General features: G+C 35.0%; 3 protein-coding genes across 10 annotated transcripts in view; 2 read left to right on the top strand and 1 right to left on the bottom strand.

Moving 5' to 3' along the window:
• LOC122630950 overlaps positions 1–19,591 on the top strand; it is a 108,352-nt gene extending 88,761 nt beyond the window's left edge. For all 4 annotated transcript variants that reach the window (XM_043816044.1, XM_043816034.1, XM_043816053.1 and 1 more), the window contains exons 4-8: positions 13,014–13,229; positions 15,953–16,113; positions 16,374–16,588; positions 16,954–17,229; positions 17,468–19,591. In XM_043816044.1, coding sequence (XP_043671979.1) covers positions 13,014–13,229; positions 15,953–16,113; positions 16,374–16,588; positions 16,954–17,229; positions 17,468–17,661 — 1,062 coding nt within the window. In that variant the 3' untranslated portion in view covers positions 17,662–19,591. The remainder of the gene's footprint in view (positions 1–13,013; positions 13,230–15,952; positions 16,114–16,373; positions 16,589–16,953; positions 17,230–17,467) is intronic.
• On the bottom strand, positions 14,627–20,774 carry LOC122630965 (transmembrane protein 234 homolog). Of its 4 annotated transcripts, none has more exons than XM_043816101.1 (4): positions 20,484–20,774; positions 20,230–20,381; positions 20,001–20,160; positions 14,627–14,761 (listed from the first exon to the last, which is right to left on the bottom strand). In XM_043816101.1, the coding sequence occupies exons 1-4, from the start codon at positions 20,497–20,499 to the stop codon at positions 14,748–14,750; spliced, it is 342 nt and encodes a 113-aa protein (XP_043672036.1). In that variant the 5' UTR covers positions 20,500–20,774; the 3' UTR covers positions 14,627–14,747. The 4 variants fall into 4 exon arrangements, with proteins under 4 accessions (XP_043672036.1, XP_043672011.1, XP_043672025.1 ...); XM_043816076.1 differs by lacking the exon at positions 14,627–14,761 and adding an exon at positions 19,000–19,928; XM_043816090.1 differs by lacking the exon at positions 14,627–14,761 and adding an exon at positions 19,000–19,805.
• Positions 20,775–21,228: 454 nt separating this feature from the next.
• The window catches only part of LOC122633422 (cytospin-A-like), a 31,864-nt gene continuing 30,666 nt past the window's right edge, over positions 21,229–22,426 (top strand). The window contains exons 1-2 of one of the 2 annotated variants that reach the window (XM_043821322.1): positions 21,229–21,346; positions 21,887–22,078. The gene's annotated coding sequence lies outside the window, so the exon portion shown is untranslated. Of the gene's footprint in view, positions 21,411–21,886; positions 22,079–22,426 lie in introns of both variants that reach the window. The other variant, XM_043821313.1, reaches the window with a different exon arrangement.

The following is a 22,426-nucleotide window of genomic DNA, read 5'->3' as shown; positions in this document are numbered from 1 at the left end:
ACGTTCGTTAGTCGTGAAGGACGCTTAGGGAAGCATGGGACAATTATGGGAGCATGAATATTTATGGAAAGTCAGGGTGCACCGTGTAATCTTTACGGGACAACGGGCAGAGGACATCGGACCCTCTTACGACGACGATAGCTCACGGTTTACTTTGTCGGCTGCAAACTCGCCGAACTCAATTACCCTCTCGCAAGTGGAGGGCCGAGAGGGACGAGATAGAAAAGGAGCAACGTGGATCGAAGGGAATAGGAAGGAAAAGTTCTCGCCGTGATACAAAGAAGCGATCGATCCTTGAACTTAAGTGGCTACCATTTGCGACTGACAAAAGGACTTACATACGTATCTACGTACGTGAAATGTGCAATGTGCAATGTGCATCCTACGCAACATCCTAACTGACCGTATCTTTCACTCTCTTCCACTTTCAATTTAAACGTTACGTATTAAATGTTTCATTATCTATATCGTAATTACCTGTCACAATACATTTTTTGTCTAAAAAAATCCTAAGAACAAGAGAGAGAACATGATCGATGAAAAAAAAGGGATAATATTTTTAACCGATTGCGAATATATATATATATATATGATAATGAAATGGATCAATAAACGCGATAAATTTTTTTACCTATAGATCGAGAAGTTAGTTGAGATATCTAGAGAATATTTTTAACTAACACCAACATGTGATAACATGATGATTATTTAAAATTAAGTGAAACTCGACGATTCATTAAACTCAGTAACAAAAGATTCGTCAAAATAAACCAAAGGATACATCTTATCTTGAATACAGGTATGATATATAGGTATGATTCTTGAAAATGTATAAAAAAAAGAGTATGCGCTTTATGTAAATCGAGTTGATTTTGATATTCGCAGTAGTATCCGAATAAAAAGGGTTAGTGTATACAAAGAGGAAGAGAGATAAGGAGGAAATGAGAGAGAAAGAGAGAAAGAGAAAGAAAGAGAGAGAGAGAAAGAGACGATTATGGGTTAGAGGCCGACGATAGTTTCGAATTACCCGTTCGTTTGAGAAACGCGTACCTCTCGCGCCTATCATCTCGGCTTTAAGCGATACGTCTCTCGTACGCCTTCTATAGTTTATGCACGGCATGAGTCGGTCGGTGCATTGTTCCCATGGTGGAGCATCGCACGTTTGCCCGAGTATCGATACGAGGATACGCTTCGCAGCCAATTATTATTGCCATTTAGATAAGGAACGCAACGCTAGTTAAAGCCAGCGAACCTTGCCGAGCATCCTAAGATGCAACACTGTTCTTCTCTCTCTCTCTCTCTCTCTCTCTCTCTCTTTCTCTCTCTCTCTCTTTTGCAAAGTTAAACCGGCTCGATTCGCGAACGACGAGAATACGTGCGATCGAAATTCGACGAAACGTGACGGCGGAAAGTGGCAAATTATCTCGAGATTATCTTCCATGGATAATTTATATATATACATATATATATATATATGTATGTATATATGTATGTATGTATGTATGTATGTCTAGTTTCTTCTTGATCTTCGGAAGGATATATTATTTTTACCAAATGATAAATCTAAAACGATTTCCAAGAGAATCCCGTAAGAAAAATTCACTTTCTGGAGTATCACTTGAGAAACCTATAATGATTGTATCGTTCGTTTCATTTATTTTCTGTGAAAATAATGAATAATTTTAAACCTCAAAGAAAAAGAGAGATAGATCGAATTGATATGTTAAATATCTATAATCCAATATGATTTTTAATAAGAAATTATACAATGGAAATTTCTTTCTTTCTCTCTTTTATAGTATATTATACCTAAACATATTAGCAAAGTAAAACTATCGAGGTATAATTCGCCAAAACTAAAATACAGATATACAAGTGTATAATTGAAAAATTACATGACGTTAATTGAAAAAAAAAAAAAAAAAAGAAGAAGAAGAAATTACGTACCGATAGGATCAATAGTATCGTGAAAAGCCATGAGAGAGCAATAGAAACATTATCTGGCGTGCAGTCGAAATCCGTGTAATCGAACGAATCGTTACGTATTGAATCGCTTACATAATCAAAATGAATCCTTGTGGCATACTGAAGCACGTCTTTTTAACGATCGGCTCTTTTCACCTCTGCCTACCCACGTTGTTTTACACTATACTAATGTACATGATAGACGTATTCGTCTTGAACAACCACGTAGTTACATACTAATGTATATGCACAATACTTAGAGATATATATATATGTAGATAGGTATAGTAACTCATAGTACAGTAGAATAGCTTGATCGTTGGTTAAAGCAACACAGGAAAGTATCGCCGACCCCACGCGAGATAATCGCGATGATATACTACTAATGACGTTGAGAGTTCTCGATGAATAGATGAGACCGAAACGAGATCGAAATAGCTTCAATTGCGCCACGTAATCTGACATCGTTAAAAGATTACTCTCGATTAGAAAATATAGAACAACAGAAGAGGAAATTATTTCAAATCAATCAAATTATATTATACGCATACACACATATATATATTTTTTTATAATAATATAAAATAAGTAACTTTCTCTCTCTCTCTCTCTTTCTCTTCTCCCTCGCCGTTCTCATTAAATCGATTTCCAAAAAAAAGTACTTAAACATGCACACCACAAAATCAACGCGTCATGATCACTATATAAAAAAAAAAATAATAATAATAATAATAATAATAATAATAAACACCTGAACAACTAATCAATAATAAAGATCCGACGAATGATCTCTCAACTCTTAAACATACGATCACAACCATAATATCGATATTTAAAGATAACCATATAACGATAATACTCCATAATATATCTAAAGATCTATTCGTAGAAAGAAGCAAGTAACTCCGTAAGCAATACTTTGACTTACATTGAATAGCAGTCTATATCGTTAGGTATTCGAAGAAAGTCACGGTGGAGATGGTCGTACGACGGCCTAATCTTCCCGATCGTCTTCGAGTCGCGCGCAAGAAAAGCGACTTCGAAGAAGGTAAGAACGCAGAAGATAGGAGTATTGGGGGTTAGGGAGGAAGATGAAGGGGGAAAAAGAGAAGGAGAGAGAGATAGAGGTAAGGAAAGAATCCGCGAATGGAGAAATCTCCCTTTATCCGCGATTTACTTCGGATAGACGTATAGCGTTCCCCCTGTTCCATCGTACTCGTATAGCCACTCCGATTAAGTGGACAAGAGAGGACGGTGAAGTCTACGGTCGGTTTCATACAACAGAGAGATAGAGTGAAAAAGAGAGAGAGAGAGAGAGAGAGAGAGAGAGAGAGAGAGAGAGAGAGAAATAGTGCACGTACGTACCATACATACATATATATACATATATACATACATACATGCATACGTACGCAGAAAGCCAATTAAAGAACCGAAGAAGAGGTCCCGCCTTGCGAAGGACCCACGTACGAGTACCTACAAACATACATACATACATACATATATATATATATATACATACGTATATATGTGTATATATGTATATATATACCTATGAATTACGAATAAATCACGTGCTCGCGAGCGTAAGCGCATATCTCTCCTTAGCTCCAACGTACGGTAGGATACGTATATAGGGTGTCAAATTGAAAAATATATCGCAGATTAATACCTTCGATATCATATTCATACTCGAAGATATATCTCTTGTCACGTTTGATTCCTATATTCCTAAATACGTTATTACAAAGAAGAAGCTTCAGTATTCTATTTCCTTTTTAGTAAAATCTGATCGAACAATCGTATCATGGAAGAGTAAAGGATATCTTTTAAAGAAAAGTTTAAACGTTTAAATGGTATCCGGAGAAAACTTTTATCGTAACAAATATTTATTTAAAATTAATGTCGATTGTATAAAAAAAGAAGAGAGAGAGAAAGAGAGAGAGAGAGAGAGAGAGAGAGAAAAAAGAAAAAAGATAGAACGCAATGATGAAGAAAATCATCGAATCCAACGATTCCTCGAGCTCTTAATCTTTTTGATTTGACACCCTGTACACTGTAATACTTACGTACACCTACCTATGTATACATATACGTATACATTATACTTATACGTACTCACTCGTATCGCTATCTCGATAATAGAATGATCTATCTGCAACGAGGGGCAACAATAAGCGAGCAAGATATTATTCCGATGCCGGAGCACTGCCGTATCTCGGACACGCGAGTACTTGATCTGGAAGCAAGGAGTACCTTAACTCAACAAATAACAATACGGTATTGCCCTCACGTAGGATCGAGGGCCTAGGATCAGCGCCATTATGCGCCAACAGTTCCTTTAGCTCTCTTTCTCTCTCTCTGTCTTCTCTTCTCTTCTCTTCTCTTCTCTTCTCTTCTCTTCTCTTCTCTTCTCTTCTCTTCTCTTCTCTTCTCTTCTCTTCTCTTCTCTTCTCTTCTCTTCTCTTCTCTTCTCTTCTCTTCTCTTCTTTTCCCTTCTTTTCTCTTCTTTTCTCTTACTCTTTCCTCTTTTCTTCTTTTCTCTTCTCTTCTCTTCTCTTTACTGGACCTCTCGGTATACGTGTGCACATAAACGCATCTATCTAAGCTCGTTTCATTCCAAGAAATAAACATAGAAAAGAAAATGCATGTATGTACCTTCGTATATTCGCCAGTGAAAAGTATCCAAACAATGCATGATAATTATGATCAAATATTCTTCTCTTTTTACGATTCTTATTTTATTCGACATTATTATTAAGTCTCTATAATACCACAAATATGTGTCTATACCTGTACTTTTGAAATTTCGTTTCATTTTACCGTATACTTACAAAATTAATCGTTAATTCGTGCGTGAGATATAAGTTATACTTGATTGCGTGATTATATTACAATTATATCAATGGATATAATTTTGACGTTGACACGAATAAAAAATTCAATTATATAGGATTAACTATAAATTCGATGGACTTTTAGAACGAGCGATTAAAAATCAAATAACGCGTTTTTTTTTCTAAGTCGTATCTCTTCAGAAACTTTTCAACGACACGCGACGGACGACATTCCAACAATATACACGCGATCTTTTGTCACTCTCTCTCTCCCTCTCTCTCTCTCTCTCTCTCTCTCTCTCTCTCTCTCTTTCTCTTTTACTCTCTTTTACTCTCTTATCCTCGAACGATTGATATCCAGTACATTTTCAATAGTTAATGCAGCACGAATGAAGTCCCGTTCAATTACTCGCAACACGATACCACGGCTATTTATTGTGGTCTGCCGAAGCTCGCCAAGTTCCCTTGGCTCGTGTGCTCTTTGCAGTACTCCTTTCCTTTCGACGACCGACTTACGACGATCCAGCCTTTCTTCTCGCCATTGCCGATCGGCGTTAATTCTCCGAGTTCTCGCTCGAGAATCCCTCATGAGTACGTACAGACGCGTGTCTGCACGTGTAAGTATTTACCTATCCGATGGAATTTGAAAAAGATTTCTTTTACGGCATTCGTGTAATCCTAACTCAATCAGAAATGGAATCTCATTCATTTTAATTCTAAAAAGGTAATATACATGTACATATAAATAGGAATATATAGATACAAGCGTTATAAATAATTCTGAATGATAATTTTAAAACAATGTATACTTTAGTATTATATATCTATATATTTTTTTAGAATAAAAATCTATATATAAAATATAAATATGTATGTAACGATTCTAAAATAATATCATATAAATATTTAATATGTATATATATATATATATATGAAATATTATACATTTTTTATATTACATCTAGTACAAAAAATATTTAAAAAAAAAAGAAGAAAAAAATTTTCAAATCCTTTATTATAAAATTGAAGATAAAAGAGAGATTATTCAAAGTATATACCAAGACTTCATAGTCTTCTCAATTTTGCCGAGGATCAAAGCATAGACTGTTGGGGGTAATGGACGATCATCGTTCCGCGGATAACTTTCACACGATAAACAATCGATATCGACATCCTGTCGTTAACTAGATATTATCGAGACATGTGTGAAAAAAAGGGAGAAAGTAGCGAGCCTATCGAGATAGATACCAGCCAATGGATCATATCAATCGATCTTATTAATCTTCCTACACCTCTTCTTATACTATAATTCTAATGCTTTATCATTGAAACGATTAGATATCAATGTGATCAACTACTTCGTTAATTCGATAAATCGTAATTGCTTAATAAACTCTACGTTTATTTTGACTTTTTAATATCATTATTTTCATCATAATTAAACCTTGAGGTAGATATATAAAATTTATAAAAAATAAAAACTCTGATACATACATAGATGGAGCCAAAAGTTCTTAGATAATTTTCAAAATCATTCATAATTTTAGGCTGATCATTATTATTTTCTTTCTTTCAAATTACAAACCTAACTAGAAATATAAAGAAATTTTTAAAAGAAATAATTGATTTTTTCGCACTCTGTTTTGTTGCAAATCATTGATGTCAAAGTAATATTAGAAACATAGTTACAAAATTACATTATGGAATGCAAACATTTTCGATGATAAAATATTCTATATGTTTATATCCGTCGAAAATTTCTCTTCCCTTTCGAAGCGATTATATGAAAAAGAATAAAAAAAGGAAAAGAAAAAGGATCGTGAATGAATAAGCGTTCTTGTCATTCGATAAACAAACGATTTCGTTCCGCGTGATCGCTGAGGTGTCTTGCGGCTGTTGACGGTAACATCTATCGCTGAGACGAACTACGACTCATGCTACTCTGTGTCCTCGCACCAGCCATTGTAACGATCTCGTCTACAGTATGTACTCCATATAACATAATAGACGTATTAAAATTGAAAGAATAATTTCTAAAGAGCGAATCTCTTTAATGCGATAAGAATATTTTTAATAAAAACGATTATTTATATCTTTACGTTTCAATGTTGTAGGAAAAAAAAAAAGAACCAGTCGATTCTCCAAGCAAAAATATTACATGATCTTGAATACATCCTTTGAACGAATCCTTAACGAGAGGAAACATAAAAGACCACTAAATGCATTACAATCGTGACTTTTGTTACCTTACGAACGAGATACTCACCAAATACGAGTCTCATTAGTATCGTACCGATTTTTCCTTTCTCTCTCTCTCTCTCTCTCTCTCTCTCTCTCTCTAACCATATCTCTCTATCCTTCTCTCTTTTTGCTTCCGTGTCGGAGCACAATTCTGCTGTCCACAATTTCGCAATAACGACGCTACCCTCCTCGGCTCGTAAATAAGTACGCGAGAAGGATAACATTGGCTAATGAAGCGATCCATGTTGATTGTCTTTAGTACCTAATTTACTTGATACGTATCTCGCGACGTCTATCTTTATCGGACAAACGATTTAAAACGGAAAGGAAAAGCTATTACGATGTAAACAAATAGAAACGTTCCATTTGGTAGATAATAGTGTTGACAAAGAATAGAAAAGAAGAACACGATCGTAGGTTTTTCTTGGAAGAGAAAGAGAAATAGAAAGAGAGAGATAGAGAGAACAACTTGATCGTGTTTGAAGAAAAAAATTAGATAAACTAACCCTATAGAATCAGGAAAAGCTATTACGATGTGAACGAATAAAAACGTTTCATTTGTTAGATAAAAGTGTTGACAAAGAATAGAAAAGAACAATACGATAGTAAGTTTTATTTGGAAGAGAGAAAGAGAGATAGAGAAAGAGAATAACCTGTTCGTGTTTGAAGAAAAGAATTAGATGAACTAACCCTATAGAATCTTTGAAATGGATCATCAAACGTTTTCAATATTTCCTTCAACCATCCCTCTTGTCTAGACGAGCGCTTACCTACACCCACTTATCTATGAGAAATAAACAACTATAGTTAGGTACCGTCGTCGCATCGCTATTTCTAACTTCCTACAGGCTCTCATAGATCATAGTCCGAAGAAGGAACGAGAATAGTAGATTGTCCGGTATATACTTCTAGCCGTAGGACGAAGGTATCAATGAAAGCAGAACCAACTGCGACTACCCGGAACGATCATGGACGATAACTCCTTGGCTAGGAGTCCTAAACAATGGCGGATATTGGTATCACTCGTGGAACGCTTAGATACCTTCCTTCTCTCTCTCTCTCTCTCTCTCTCTCTCTCTCCTTCTCTTTCTCTTTCTTTTTCCCTTTAGCAATCTTCCTTTCTCGCTTTCTATGCTCAGTTGCCGACAAGGCGGTCGCCGATTGCAATTTGCCGATAGGATTCTACCTGCCGCGTTGAGCGTTCTACTCTCTTTCTTTCTCTTGCGTATCCTCTATACGTCTCTCTCTTTCTCTCTTTCTCTCTCTCTCTCTCTCTCTCTCTCTTTCTCTTTCTCTTTCCTAAGTAAAGTTAAAATCTCTAAGATAGGATAGGATTGGCTGGTTTGTAGTACTTGGTACGAGAAGATACATCTTTCCCTCGGTAACTACCCATAGAGCATCTTCTAAGCGGCGGTTCTTCGTTCGTAGTAAACCGACTGGTCAATATGTATCGCACCGAGAGGGCTCAAGGTATGCCGGAGTGCTATAGTATACGGCGGCGTGTGTGCCAGAGCAACGCAATCCTGCCACGGGAGAAACGAGATACCAGGGAGATACAGTCCTCTCGCAACTAACTGCAGCTCTATTACCTATTCGCTTCGTGCCCGCGAGTCTAATACCCTTCTACGTGAGGATATACTTAACCCCGGATTAGGATGCCACTTGTCACTGTGAGAGAGAATGAGAAAGAATATTAGATTTTACATGATTCATCCGAGATCGTACTACTAACATTTTTCGTATCGACGACGATTAGATTCTAAACGAATGTTTTCACTCTTACCGATCGTAATACTTTTCAACACGGATAAATATATCCCGTAGCTCGTTATTATCTTTAGACTCTACAAAAATCATAAAAATTGATTTTACTTAAATCCTTTCTTATCAACTTCATGGACGAGATCGACATTTTCAATGGTGTCGCTTTTAATTTGGTTTAAATCGATAAAAACATGTTTAGATCGATAGAACGATAAAGTGCTTTGTCGAAAACATCTCAGACTTTAAAATCGTAAAGATTTTAATATTTAATACCGATTTCATCGAAATTCTAACGAGTATCTGTCACAAATCAGGATGAAAATTTTTTGGACAAATCGATAGGATATAAGAACGTAATCGACTACCGATTAGAAGAAGCATCATCGAGTCAGTCGTTGGTGGACGTTCGTGGGAGCCCGTCGGAATAATTAATATTCACCGAGGCGTTGGCGCGTTCTCCGCTCGGCCGAGCGAGCAACCGGGGCGGTCTTTGAGGCTTCGATCTCGTACTTGGAAAGCCCGTCGGCTTTGGATGCTGTATACCACAGCATCCGATCTTGAACATCCGATAGTCACGGCCGTCCGTTCTCCACTTCGGTGTCATTTCATCAATTACGAGCGTGGATGGAGATACGAGAATACACTAGAAAGGGAGAAAGAGAGAAAGATAGAGAGAGAGAGAGAGAGAGAGAGAGAGAGAGAAGAGAGAAAGGACAACGATGGTGATGGTGTTTCGTGCACGAGTGTTGGAGCGTATATAAGAAGGAATCGGAGTGCCAAGCCATCCGTGGGCGTTCCAAGCGATTCGCTCGAATAGTCGCGAAACGATTCGCGAGAGCTTCTCTCGGACCTTTCCCATGAAGAAGCGTCCATTGACAGCCGGAGAAGTGTATCACAGAGGATCCTAAGTGTAGTTATTCCAAAGAAAATAAAAGTGCTTTAACCTCCTCCTCCTCCTCCTCCTCCTCCTTCTTCTTCTTCTCCTCCACGTTCTTCTTCTTTTCCGTCCTCATCCTTCTCCTCCTTCTCTTCTTCGTTCTCATCCTCCTCCTCTTCTCCTCCTCCAGTGGACCCCGATTATTAATGGCCGCGGTGGTGGTCGTCCGTCCGTGCAACACGGGCGCAAAAGTGTGCATCCGGTTTTCTACCAAGACCCTTTCTCACTCTGTCTCTCTCTCTCTCTCTCTCTCTTTCCCTCTTCAACCTCCTAGAAACCTCCCGACGTGCCGGTTGCCACCGGTGCAGGACGAGAGCGGGCGACCTTGCGCCGCTAAGAACCGAAAAGCAAGCCAGCACGCGCGAACATGCGTCCTTTCCTTTCCTTACCTTACCTTACCTCAACTTACCTTACGTTACCTTGTCTTGTCTTATCTTGTCTTGTCTTGTCTTGTCTTGTCTTGCCTTGTCTTGTCTATCTTCGTCATCACAAAGTTTCACTGTTCTACGACGATCTTAATATTTTTTTTCTTTCATTCGTTTAAACATTTGATCTAATTTTTTTTCAACGTTCTCCTTGCAATCTCCTACCTACTTATAGATTATCGATTTCGAATTAATTAAAAATATCATTATCATTAAGTATACACTTTAAACAACTTTTGAACTAACATCAAAGTCTACATGGCATCTAGATTCATATCTTTATAGTCATCTATATATACAACATAACACGATGATAAAAAGAGTATAATGAAAATGTTTATTTTCTATATACCGTATAATTATCGACAATCTCGTGAGGTTTTCCTTTTCTTTTCTTTTTCTTTTTTCTCGTGCCTTTTCTCTTTTTTTTTTCTTCTTCTTTTTCTTTCTCTTTTCCTATATCGAACGATCACAGTTTTTCTTTCCCCAAGCGGATACTAACACATTCCGTTTGGCAGTTACGCAGTTACGCGCGCGCATACGCTAACGAAGGATCGGCCAGAACGACCTTCTCTCGATGCCCATTACGCCTCGTTCGTTTATTTTGCGGCTTTGCGCGTTACAGATCTTACTGTAATGCCCCTTTGTACAGCGCCGTGATTCCCCCTTATTATATACTTCTTATGCCATCGGCACTGTACGCGCGTTCTCTTCCACTCCCTTTTTTACCTTCTTTTTTCTCTCTCGTTCGCCAACTCGAGAAAGATAACTCTCGAATCGCTACTTCGCTCGATCGTCACTTTTATTTCTCTAGATCGTTTCTGTCCCTATAATGCAAATAATATGAACTTATAGTTAACCATGTATAACTGCAACTTTGAAATCACAAAGTTTTTTTATACTGCTTGAAATGAAAGTTTTTAGATACTTTTAAATATCAATCACACTTTTTCGACATTTCTCAAGCTAACTTTTTGTTTCCAGATTGTAAAATTACAAGCTCGAAACGTCTCGATAACGAGTAATTGATTTTTTAAATTAATTTTAAAATAAAGCCAAGAACTATTAACCCATCCAAAGATTTCCGACCCACCCTATATTTCTATCTCTAAAATTTTCTTTTATTTTCTCGAGAAAAAAATCAAGTTTCAGTAAATGTTACCTACTTAATGAAATGAAACATACATATGAAAAAGAGACTCGAGGAACAAACATGATAAAACATGATTTAAAAACCGCATATTCGTAAAACGCATCAAAAAAAAAGAAAAAGAAAAAGCAGAAACAAAACAAAACCAACGTCATCGTTGAAAAAACCAAAATCAACGCTGTAGCACATATAACGAAGGACTGTGAGTCAAAGGGATCGTGCAAAGGTAAGACATCAGGGAAGGAAAGAGCGAGGGCAGAGGACTCTGATGCGCGTGCTGCAGGAGACAGGTGGTGGGGGAAAAGAACGGGCTACGAGGAGAGTAAACGACCTATCCCAATCTCGAAGGCCCACGCCGAGTCCCGAACGGTCTCGGAGGGTAAGTTGGAGAAGAGAAGGAAAGCGAAAGGGAAAGAAGGAAGGAAGTAAAGAAGGATGGATGGGATGGATAGATGGATAAGAGGAAAAGAGAATGAGAGAAAGGTCGGAGAAGAGTAAAATCGCGGAGCGTGAACACACGCTGCCGGTATATAAAGAGTTAGCAGTGCTCTGCGTGGGTCACGATGCCCTTAAGGTACACACGCAAGCGCGCATAAACTCACACACACACACACACACACACGTACGCGCGTCTACATAAATACAAAACACACGTCACGCATATACGTCGTGTATGATACGAAGCCACACGTCACGATCTACACATACACGTATAAATGTACACGCTTCACATCGGCTCTCATATAAATACATATGTATACACCGTGACATACGTGAAATATATATAAACCCATACACACAGACACCTACCCGCACACACATACAGAGACAGATCGTAAGTTTTCCCTTTTTCTTCTCGTTCGTCGTTGTCGTCGGTCCTGGCATGTACTCGTTATGGAAACCACCAAGGGATATTGTTGCTCGTATATATGGAGAGTACGAGGGAAGCGAACAGGGCTTGTACTATGCAGATGATTCCGCGATACGGGCTATTCATTGTGAGTCATTTAACAGTTTATGCGTCGAGTACTACGTGCTCGCTCGAATCTGTGCGATGTGTTATTATATTGCTTATCGAAAGCCTGTCCACCTCTTCCCGCCTCTCAAGCCCCTTCCCTCACCTTTCTCCCCTCTCCCTTAATAACGCACGTGCCACTCTTTCATCGTCGAGCTTTTCGAATCCTAGGTAGCCACTTTGTATCAATGACTGAAAATAAATCGCCGTTAATAACGTCAAGGATTTATTTTATTTTACAAAAAAATTCTGCTTCCAGATTAGCGATCGTTATCTATCAGACATACACTCTCAAATTAGAGACGAGACTAATTTATTATTATACTCTGATTAATGATCTCCGGGGAATCCTAAATCTAGATATATACTGCATATTAATGGGTCTAGAATCGATTGGTAAGGGGGAAAACGTTCTATTTTGCATATCTTGCAGCGTTAAATAATCCATCATGTTACTTTCGATTAAACGTTATCGCTCGTTTCGATAATATAAGTACGTTTATAACATTTTACAACTTATCAAATTGAACCTTCATTTTATTTCTAATGAACTATTAAAATGTATTAGGTGTCATTCGGTAACATGTTAAAGAAATACTTAGAAATATCGTGTACGTTGTTGTTGTTAATATACTTTTTTGAATATAATTTATACATTAATTATTTAATGTCATTACAGGAGGACTATAGTCAACGAAGACGATTATCCACGCCAAGCGGAAGTCCAAGTCCATCGAGGCCAACGAGGCTCTCTAGATCTACCGGTACCCTTACCAGAGACGAGGACTCCTTTTGCGAATCGAGTAACACGCTCACGAGAGAAAATCAAGGACAAGAGGCTGAAAGAAAGGGATGGTTCAAATCTCTGTCACGGAAAAATAAATCCAGTACCAAGGTACGCGATCGAACGTATCTAAACTATAATAATACTTAATAATATAGGATCACTCACTCAAATTATAACAAAGTTAACAAAATTAAAATTACGATTAAATTAAAATTAGATCGTATTCGATATTCGCATAATACAAAAACGATCGCGAGAAATATAATAAATTACGTTCGTACACGTGTCAGATCTTAAAAGATTCTTACGATCTCTAAAAAAAAAAAAAAGAAAAATATGACCTATTATTTCAAAGAACGTAAACAACCAAATAAGGAATTATCAATAGAAGGAAAAAAATATCAATGCGCTCTCGTAATTGTAATATTTGTTTTTTCTCGAAAAGCTATTTCATACGTCATAATATAGGATCGCTCGTTTAAATTAGAATAGAGAGTTAGAAAAAGTAGAATTAGGCAACGTCGTAGGTGGTAGCACCTGTTTAAGGGAATCGTCGAGAACGAGTCTTCGTTGAATATTTCCGGACATGACGTCAACTCTTTGCGACGAGGCGGTTCTTCAAGGTTCGACAAACAAGTCCGTTGCGAGTCCTTATCCGAATCCGGCGTAGTCTGCTCATGAGTGGGCGATCCTACCGTGTACGAGATATAATAAAAAATAAAGGAGCAAATTTATTCATTCGTTGGATACACCGAAGCTTAAACTTAAAAATGTCTTATTAATTCTAAAAAAAAAAAAAGAAATAAATAAAAAATTCCTCCGAAACATTACGATTTTGTAATCTTCGTTATCGATCGATCATCCTTTTCTATTCAACATTTATATACAATTTTATGTATTCGTATTACTTTCATATTGATCTTCGAAGCTTGTGAAATTTATTTATTTAAAATGTCTACGTTCTTTCGAGTGTATTGAAAATTAAAAAAAGAATTAATATGTCTATACTTAAATTTGATTTATTCGTTTTACTTTCATAAATTGATCTTAAATTTATTCAAACTACTTTTCTTAATTATTCTTTTAAATAATATCGACGTTCCTTCGAGTAGATATATTTATTTGCAAAACTTTGAATATGATCTTTATACTTAAATCTTGTTAACAATAGTAAGGTAACAACACGTTTTGGTATAAGGAGAACAGCAAGGAAAACGTTTCCATATCCGATCCTTCCCTTGTTAGCTACGGACCCGTATGAAGCAGAGGCCATTAGACCAATACAACCTCCAATTACCGGTTTGATTAAATGCTTATCTAACTCCGCGCTCTGTGGTTTAATTTAATCGCGAGATTAAGTGCCGATCGAAGGGCTGCTTAGCTTTCTCGAGCATCCCAAGAGGGAGAGAACGGGCACACCGATATTTCGATCCTTCCTTCCTTCCTTCCTTCCTTCCTTCCTTCCTTCCTTCCTTCCTTCCTTCCTTCCTTCCTTCCTGCCTTCCTTCCTTCCTTCCTCACTCCCTTCCTCCCTTCGTTTCTTTGGAACACGATCGTAGCTTGAGGTTAACCCTAAAGCTATCTTGGATAGTTGCATAGAGATGATTGCGTGCACGTGAATCTCGGCTATGCAGGATGATCTATCGAACGATGAACGAATCGAACATTTTCACAAAGAGCCTAAAGAGATGGAAATTTTTTTTTCAACTACAAGATTCCAAAAAACTATAGAGTTAAAACTATAAAAAGAAAGATGGAAAAGAAAAAAAAAATGAACATTTTCTTCTCCTTTCTTCGATTTTCTTTTTACTTTCTCTTTTTTTTTTTTCTTTCTTTCTTTCTTTCTTTCCTTTTCTTTTTATTTTATAACGATCGCAGAGAAAATGAGACTACATATAAGGTACAGATTTTTTCGTTGATTCAATGTTATTATATCGAGATTATAGAAGAAGAAATTTTCTCCCTTTTCCTCCTCAATTTTTATTTTTTTATTCTTTTATTTTATAATGATATTGAGAGAAAATGAGACTACATAAATCAGATTTTCTCGTTGATTCAAGACTATGTAGGGTTAAGATTGAAAAAAAAAGTGATTTTTTCCCTTTTCTTCAATTTTTATTTTTATTTTATAATGATCAAGAAAATGGGACTACATAAGTAAGATTTTCTCACTGATTCAAGACTATAGAGTCAAAATTATAGCAGAAGAATTTTTTCCCTTTTCTTCAATTTTTATTTTTATTTTATAATGATCGAGAAAATGAGACTACATAAGCCAGATTTTCTCGTTGATTCAAGACTATTGAGTCTAGATTATAGAAGAAGAGTTTTTTTTTCCTTTTTTTTTTCTATTTTTATTTTTGTTTTATAATGATCGAGAAAATGAAGCTAGAGAAGCCAGATCTTCTCGTCGATTATCCTCTTCGAGACTATAAAAGAAGGATTTTATTTCTTTTTCTTCAATTTTATTTATTCTTTTTTTCTGTTCTTTTACTTTTCTTTATAATGATTGAGAAAATGAGGCTACAGAAAGCCAGATCCTCTCGTCGATTATCTTCTTCAACTATAAAAGAAGAATTTTGTTTTTTTTTCTACATTTTTATTTAATTTTTTTATTTTATTTTATTTTCTTTGTTTACAATCATCGAGAAAATAAGGCCATAAAAGTCAGATTTTCTCGTCAATTGTCTTCTTGGTAACTATAAAAAAAATTGTTTCGTTTCTTTTTTTTTTTTTTCTTAAACTTTTATTATGCCTTTATAATTTAGATCGAAATAATGATTTTTAGTTCGTTCATTTATAATATAATAACGCATATGTATACTTTTCAGAGCGTGGATAAGAAACCAAGAATACCAGAAAGTGAGATCTTGACGACCGGAACGGAGGACGAGGAGGCATCGTCCGCCCCGGAACGAGTTTCCGTTCAAAAGAATCTTCGCTTCTTCGGCGACACCGATCAGGAATCGGTCTCATCGAACCGTGATATCAGGTAAATAATAAAATATGCCTGTGCAATAATTTCTTTACATAATTATTTGTACACTTCTATAAAGGACAAACAGTTTTATTAATATTTGTTTTTTTTTTTTTTTTTTCTTTATGAATATATCATGAAAAAAGATTGAGTTGAGATTAATAAAAATTCACTAATTGTGCGAGATTCATAACGAGAAAAAAAAAAAGAAGGAAAATTATATATAGGCAGATTTATATCGCAACGAATTAATAAAAAAAGTTTATTCATTTTAGAAACAAACGAGTCGACGAGCGTGTCTGTACAAAACGTGATGTCAGCAATTCGAACAGGAGCCATAATCTCGGTATTGTCGCACCACCGAGGAAACCACCAAGATTAGCCGAAAGCGCTCTTTCTTCCGGTGAGAGTACTACCGGTGATAGCAGTCAACAGAGCCAAAATTCCCAAAGATCGCAAAGATCTGTCGTATATTTGCATGCGACTACGAGTAAGTATGAAGAAAAATAGGATAACTTCGAATTAGATATATTTTATACTCGAAAATAATTCTAATCAAAGATTGTAGATAATACGTATATCTATAAATAGATTTACATAATTCAAGCATATTTTTTTTTATTAATTACAATTATATATATATATGTCGCCTCGATACTTTCACTTTTCACCAAATCAATTCGATAAAAAATTTGTATTTGTTATTAGTCCAATATATATCCATTAAATCTTATTTAATAATAGATCAGCTTGTTAGTTACCAGCCGTTATGTACATTACATTCACTTCAATCGAGTTTTACTTGTAACGGTTCAACTTTCATCCTGGTAATGCAAAGTTCATGAATTTTTACAGTCGGCGAAATACCTGGACCGAACGAACGACGTAGAGCAGCGAGTCGAGAGGAACTCAATCGACCTCTACAATCGCACACGAGAACCGTGTCTAGGAGTGTGAGCGTTTTAGCTCCTTGGAAACCAAGACACTATAGGGAACCTTTCGAAATCAATTATGATCAACAACAACATCAAAAACCAATGATGACTTTAAGACGTAGACAAAGAAGTCGCGAGACGCTCAGTCGTAGGGGTAAAGAAGCCCGACGAAGCAAAGACAATCTTTCTAAAACCGGTGAGAAATGATAATAATACAATAATTATCTAATTCTTAATTAGAAACATTAATATTTTTTATTGAAAATCACTCAATATTCATTCAGCGACAAAAATATTTTTCTATAATAGATATTATGGCATTATGAAATATTTTAATGTTTAATAACTTCTAATTCATTCATTCGTGTATAAACTAATTTGATTTTGTTTTAATCTTTTTCATTTTTTTTTTTTTTTTTTTTTTTTTTTTATAGGTACGATCAATCGCAGTACGTTGAAATCAAAGGACAAGCAGAAAGTGGACAGGACCGTTTCCACGGAATCGCTATCGACGAAATCTCGGAGCGTGAGCTCGAAGCCAGAGCTCAGTAGGTCAACATCCGTACCACGTGATCCAAACAAGAGCGCGGGATGGTTTAAGCTAAAGAGCAAAAAATCCCGGGCCTAAAGAAAAGGCCATTGATCAATGCTAGTCTTGAGTTTCATAAGTAATATTCGTAATCGTTAGCGGCTGAAAATTAACAAGTCGGATCCATCGCCAATTCGCGATCGTGAACACGACAGTTTCTTAATTTACATATTTTTTTCCCTTCTCCTTTGTTCTTTTATTTTATTTTCTTTTTTTTTTTTTTCATTTTTTTCTTGTCTCTTTATTCTATTACCGTACAATGCGAGCGAGTGAGATAACATTAATCTATTAACAATTTAAACACAGTAAATTTATTAGACTTGTATGAATCGAATCTTTTGAGAAAAATACAAACGAACAAACGAACAAACTTGGAACTACACTCGACTTTTATATGCGTGCATTCGTATTACAAAATACACAATATACGATTTAATGATTGTTTAAAAACCTTACTTATTTTTTCTCTTGTTACAAATCTCATTAAAACTTTATTATCTTCTTTATGATAATTGATCGTATTAAAAAAGTATCTCTAACACTTTGTTGTTCTAACGTAACAAAGATGAATAATTTATATGTATATCGGTACTAACAAACAAATGAAAACCCGAAGAATTTGAACTTTAATGATAAACGCGAGTACGAAGATTCGATGAAAGATAGCCGAATGAATAATATTTTTTAATAAGATTCTTAAAAACGAAGTCATGCCACGATTTCGAAATTGAAGTTGAAGTTTAAGAAAACAATTTATGAATGATCGAATAAATTGATATATATATATATATATATATATACACATAAAGCTTTCTCTCTACCAAATTTAATCGTTTAAATTTGTTGCATAAGAAGAGAATGCATCGGATCAAAACGAAAAAAGAAAATATTTAAACGAACGTGGCACTTATATTAAAAAAATTCGTGCTCTTTCTCTATCTTCCTCTTTCTCCGATTCGGGTATCGAATATATTAATTAAACGGTATATATTATATATACGCGTAGTATAATTTATAAAAACAAGGAAAGAAGAAAAGAATTTATACTACCGTGAATGCGAGTGCCATTTACATTTGCATAGATCTTTTATACTTTTAATATAAATCAAAATTTTCTCTCTAATATCTTACTCTCTTGGATATCGTCCGATATCGTCGATCGTATTCTCTATAATGAAATAAAAAAAAAAAGAAAATGAAAAATGCGATTAGCGATATAAAATATATTTTATATACGAATAACTATTTCACGAGTCGCGTTGTAAAAAGTATAAAAGCCAAGCACGTACTTAAAAACACGACGTATATACAAATTTCTTTTGTTCATAGGCTAATGTAAACTTTTCTCCTCTTTCTGTTTTTTTTTTTTTCTTCTTCTTCTTCTTCTTCTCTCTTCTTCTGCTTTTTTATGTATATACTTGTAATATTAATCCTTTATTGTTTGCTATTGTTATACTTTAATCTCGAGATCTTTCCTATACGAACATCCATTTGTCACTAAATGATCACGATCATCAACGGCTACGATTTTCATCTGGGAAAATAGTTTGTTACGCGAGAGAATCTTTGCTTATATTACTTCATCTCGACACTGACTGTGACAACAGAGTAAATGATAAGCATAGAACAATTTTCTGTTGTACTGTGATACGCCGTTATATTGTTGAAAGGATCGATTTACTCAGTGACAAAAATAGTCATCTGCACCATAAGTTTCATTTCCATTTGGTGCTAATTATATGTGTATGTACATATGAATCATTAAGGATTGCATGTAAATATCATGGATATATGGATGGTCTGTATTGGTTTACTGATAAATTTGTATTGTCCATTAACATAGTTATTAGTCCTTCACACAAGTGTAAGAAAAATAATATTAAATGTACGGAGACATTGGACTCTGGCGACAAGTTATATTTTGTAACATGAATAACAATTTGAAATAAACGATCATAATTTCAAAGAATTTCAAAACGATATCACAAACTAAGGAGTGTTTTATAAATTACAACAGTATGATAATAATATATTATACGTATATATGTATATATTATATTTTGGCTCTCATATAATATTGTGTATATCATAAATGTTTACTAACTAATAAGCTTTGTTCGTAAAAAAATAGAGAAACAGATCTGTTTGTTATCTCTCTGATCCACCGGTTAAAGCAATATTCTCTAAAACATATCATCCATTATTTTACAACATAACATCTAAAGAAAATTATTCTAATGTATATAATTTATCCCAACAACATAAAGTAGTTCCCATCAATATCAATATCATTCCAATATATGTGTCTGAAACACAATATCAAGGAACGCATAAAATACTTCATAGAAAGATAATATCTACAATAGTAAATTTCTTACTTCTCTCCGCTCTCTTCTCTCCTAAGATCCAACCTGTCACAGCGGTAATCACGAAGGTAAGAGAATTAGAAACTGGAACTGCCAAAGATATATCTGCACCTTGCAAGGCCAAGTAATACAGCAAAGATCCAATTTGATTGAACAAGAATGGTGTCATGTACTAATAAAAATTAAGATCAATTAAAATATAATAGTTTTTCTTATTGCGGATTAAAAGAAAAACGGAAACCTTTGCATTGGTAAAAAGAAAATAAAGTTCCTTAAAAAATTGACCACAGCTTGTTTTTGCTTTTATATTTTCTAAACCACTTGCACCTTTCTTTATTAATGGATTAGTTACACCCCATAAAAATGCTACAAGGACAAGATATATCACAGATTCTAAAATAAAATTAATTGAATATATAGGTTACTAATTGAAATTACCAAACACTGTCATTTCAAAATATAATATGTAAAAAAAAGGATAAGTATTTAACGTACCTGTGTTTTCTGTCATTTTCACTATGCAAATATCATATACTTATATTATTAATAACTATAATTTATAAACATATTCCAAAAAACACGTTACATATTCTTATCGTAATTCCGAAGTGTAATACGTCATTCACAAAATTGAGCAAAACAAGCTTATACTACGTAGAAAAATAATTGTAATAAATATATTCGATCATATAATATAGATTATCAATCACAAATATAACTTATATAAACACCATATGAATTATTTTTCTCCGTTTCAATTCAAACAAGTCGTCACAGATGCCGCCATCTTTCTATGACTCATGGACGCGCTCTGTGGAACAATTTTAGAAAGTAACTCCAAATAAATTAAAGAGACTTTCATAATGGAATTTCCTAAAGAAACTCTTTATAACGAATCTTATAAATCAATTATTATGAATCTTTTACTTCAATTAAATTATTTTAAATCATAATCATAAGCAGATCTTTTTTGAAAAACTACAATTTATAGCTACAACATAGTCAAATTCAATACGATTTTCTATACGTAAATATTATTTTCGTAACAAAAATATTTATTTAATACAAATAATAATTTCTTGATTAATAATAATTTAATTTATAATATTAGAAAGAAAAAGCACTTAACAAATATTCTATTGAATAGATAACATTCAGAAATTTTACCGACGAAACCGATCAATCACGAACTTCTGCTACATAGATGGAGCTGATAGTCTCTTTAAACGAATGAAAGTTTTTCCCGACCCGTTAGCGATCACCCCACTCATCTTCGCACTGAAACACTTGTCGGTCTCTTACGATGATCAAGTACGTTAGCGAGGTGGCTCATCGGGTAGTGTGCCATAGGAATCTTTGTAAGTAGCAACATCGTTTTTTTCTCCTTTGCATTCGGATGGACGGAAACGCGTATGTAAGCAGGTACCTACAAAACACGGATCTACGTCAACGATATTTTCATTTCTCCGTTATGAACGAATTTGACGAAAGCTCATGTACTATTTTATAAATTAACCTTCCTTTCTTTTTCTAAAACTTCAAAAATCGAATTCGATCGTTCCAACGAAATAAAAATTTCTTTCTCACGTAGTACTACATTTAACATCGTTTCGTGTGTTTCGCAATGCGATTTATCGATTCATTTCAAAGTTGATAAAGACAGTCATTCTTATTGTTCGACAATGTATTCTTTCTTTATTACCTCGTAACAATATTAATAGATTGTTTAATTAACTTTATATCGCTATTATCCTATATTCTAATACGACGATAAGTGTACAAAATCGAGATACGAGCGGATGTTGTAAAGGCGGGAAATTTAAAAGTGACGAAATGTATCGCCAAAAAGAAAAACGATCGTACGTGACATTTTATCATATTTCTTGTATATTTTTTAGGTGATACTGCAACGATTATTTTATTTGTGCTTCTTGAGAAAAGGAATCTCTTGATATTACGTGAAACAATATCGATCGACGATTTAAAATAAGAAGGGGAAATGTGGAAAATGGATTCCCGAGAAGGGCCTATAGTTAGTCGCTTTCCACGACCGAATCTACGTGGGATGACAAGAAATAGAATCACGGCAGGTGGGTAGAAAGAACCGAAGAGGTATTTGGAGCGCAACAAGAGCATAAGCACGTTTCTTCCTCCTCCGCAAGAATCACGGGGTTTCCTTCCCCCCTTTCCTTCTAGCCACCACCCCTCTCCTCACCCTACCTCACATCTTCCGATCCGCACTAATGAAATTAGCGACGATTAAATCGGAGGGTCACCTACTTTACCGAGAGCAAGGTCGTAACAAATATCCATTCACGATTAATGATAATAATAATAATGATAATAACGATAATAATAATAATAATAGTAATAATAATCCTTTACATTGGATTACCAACGGACTGAGACTATTCGATTTAGTTTCTTCAAAATGGATA

This window comes from Vespula pensylvanica, chromosome 1, assembly GCF_014466175.1.
Source record: "Vespula pensylvanica isolate Volc-1 chromosome 1, ASM1446617v1, whole genome shotgun sequence".
Classification (NCBI taxonomy): Eukaryota; Metazoa; Arthropoda; class Insecta; order Hymenoptera; family Vespidae; genus Vespula; species Vespula pensylvanica.
This window is presented reverse-complemented; position numbering and strand designations above follow the sequence as displayed.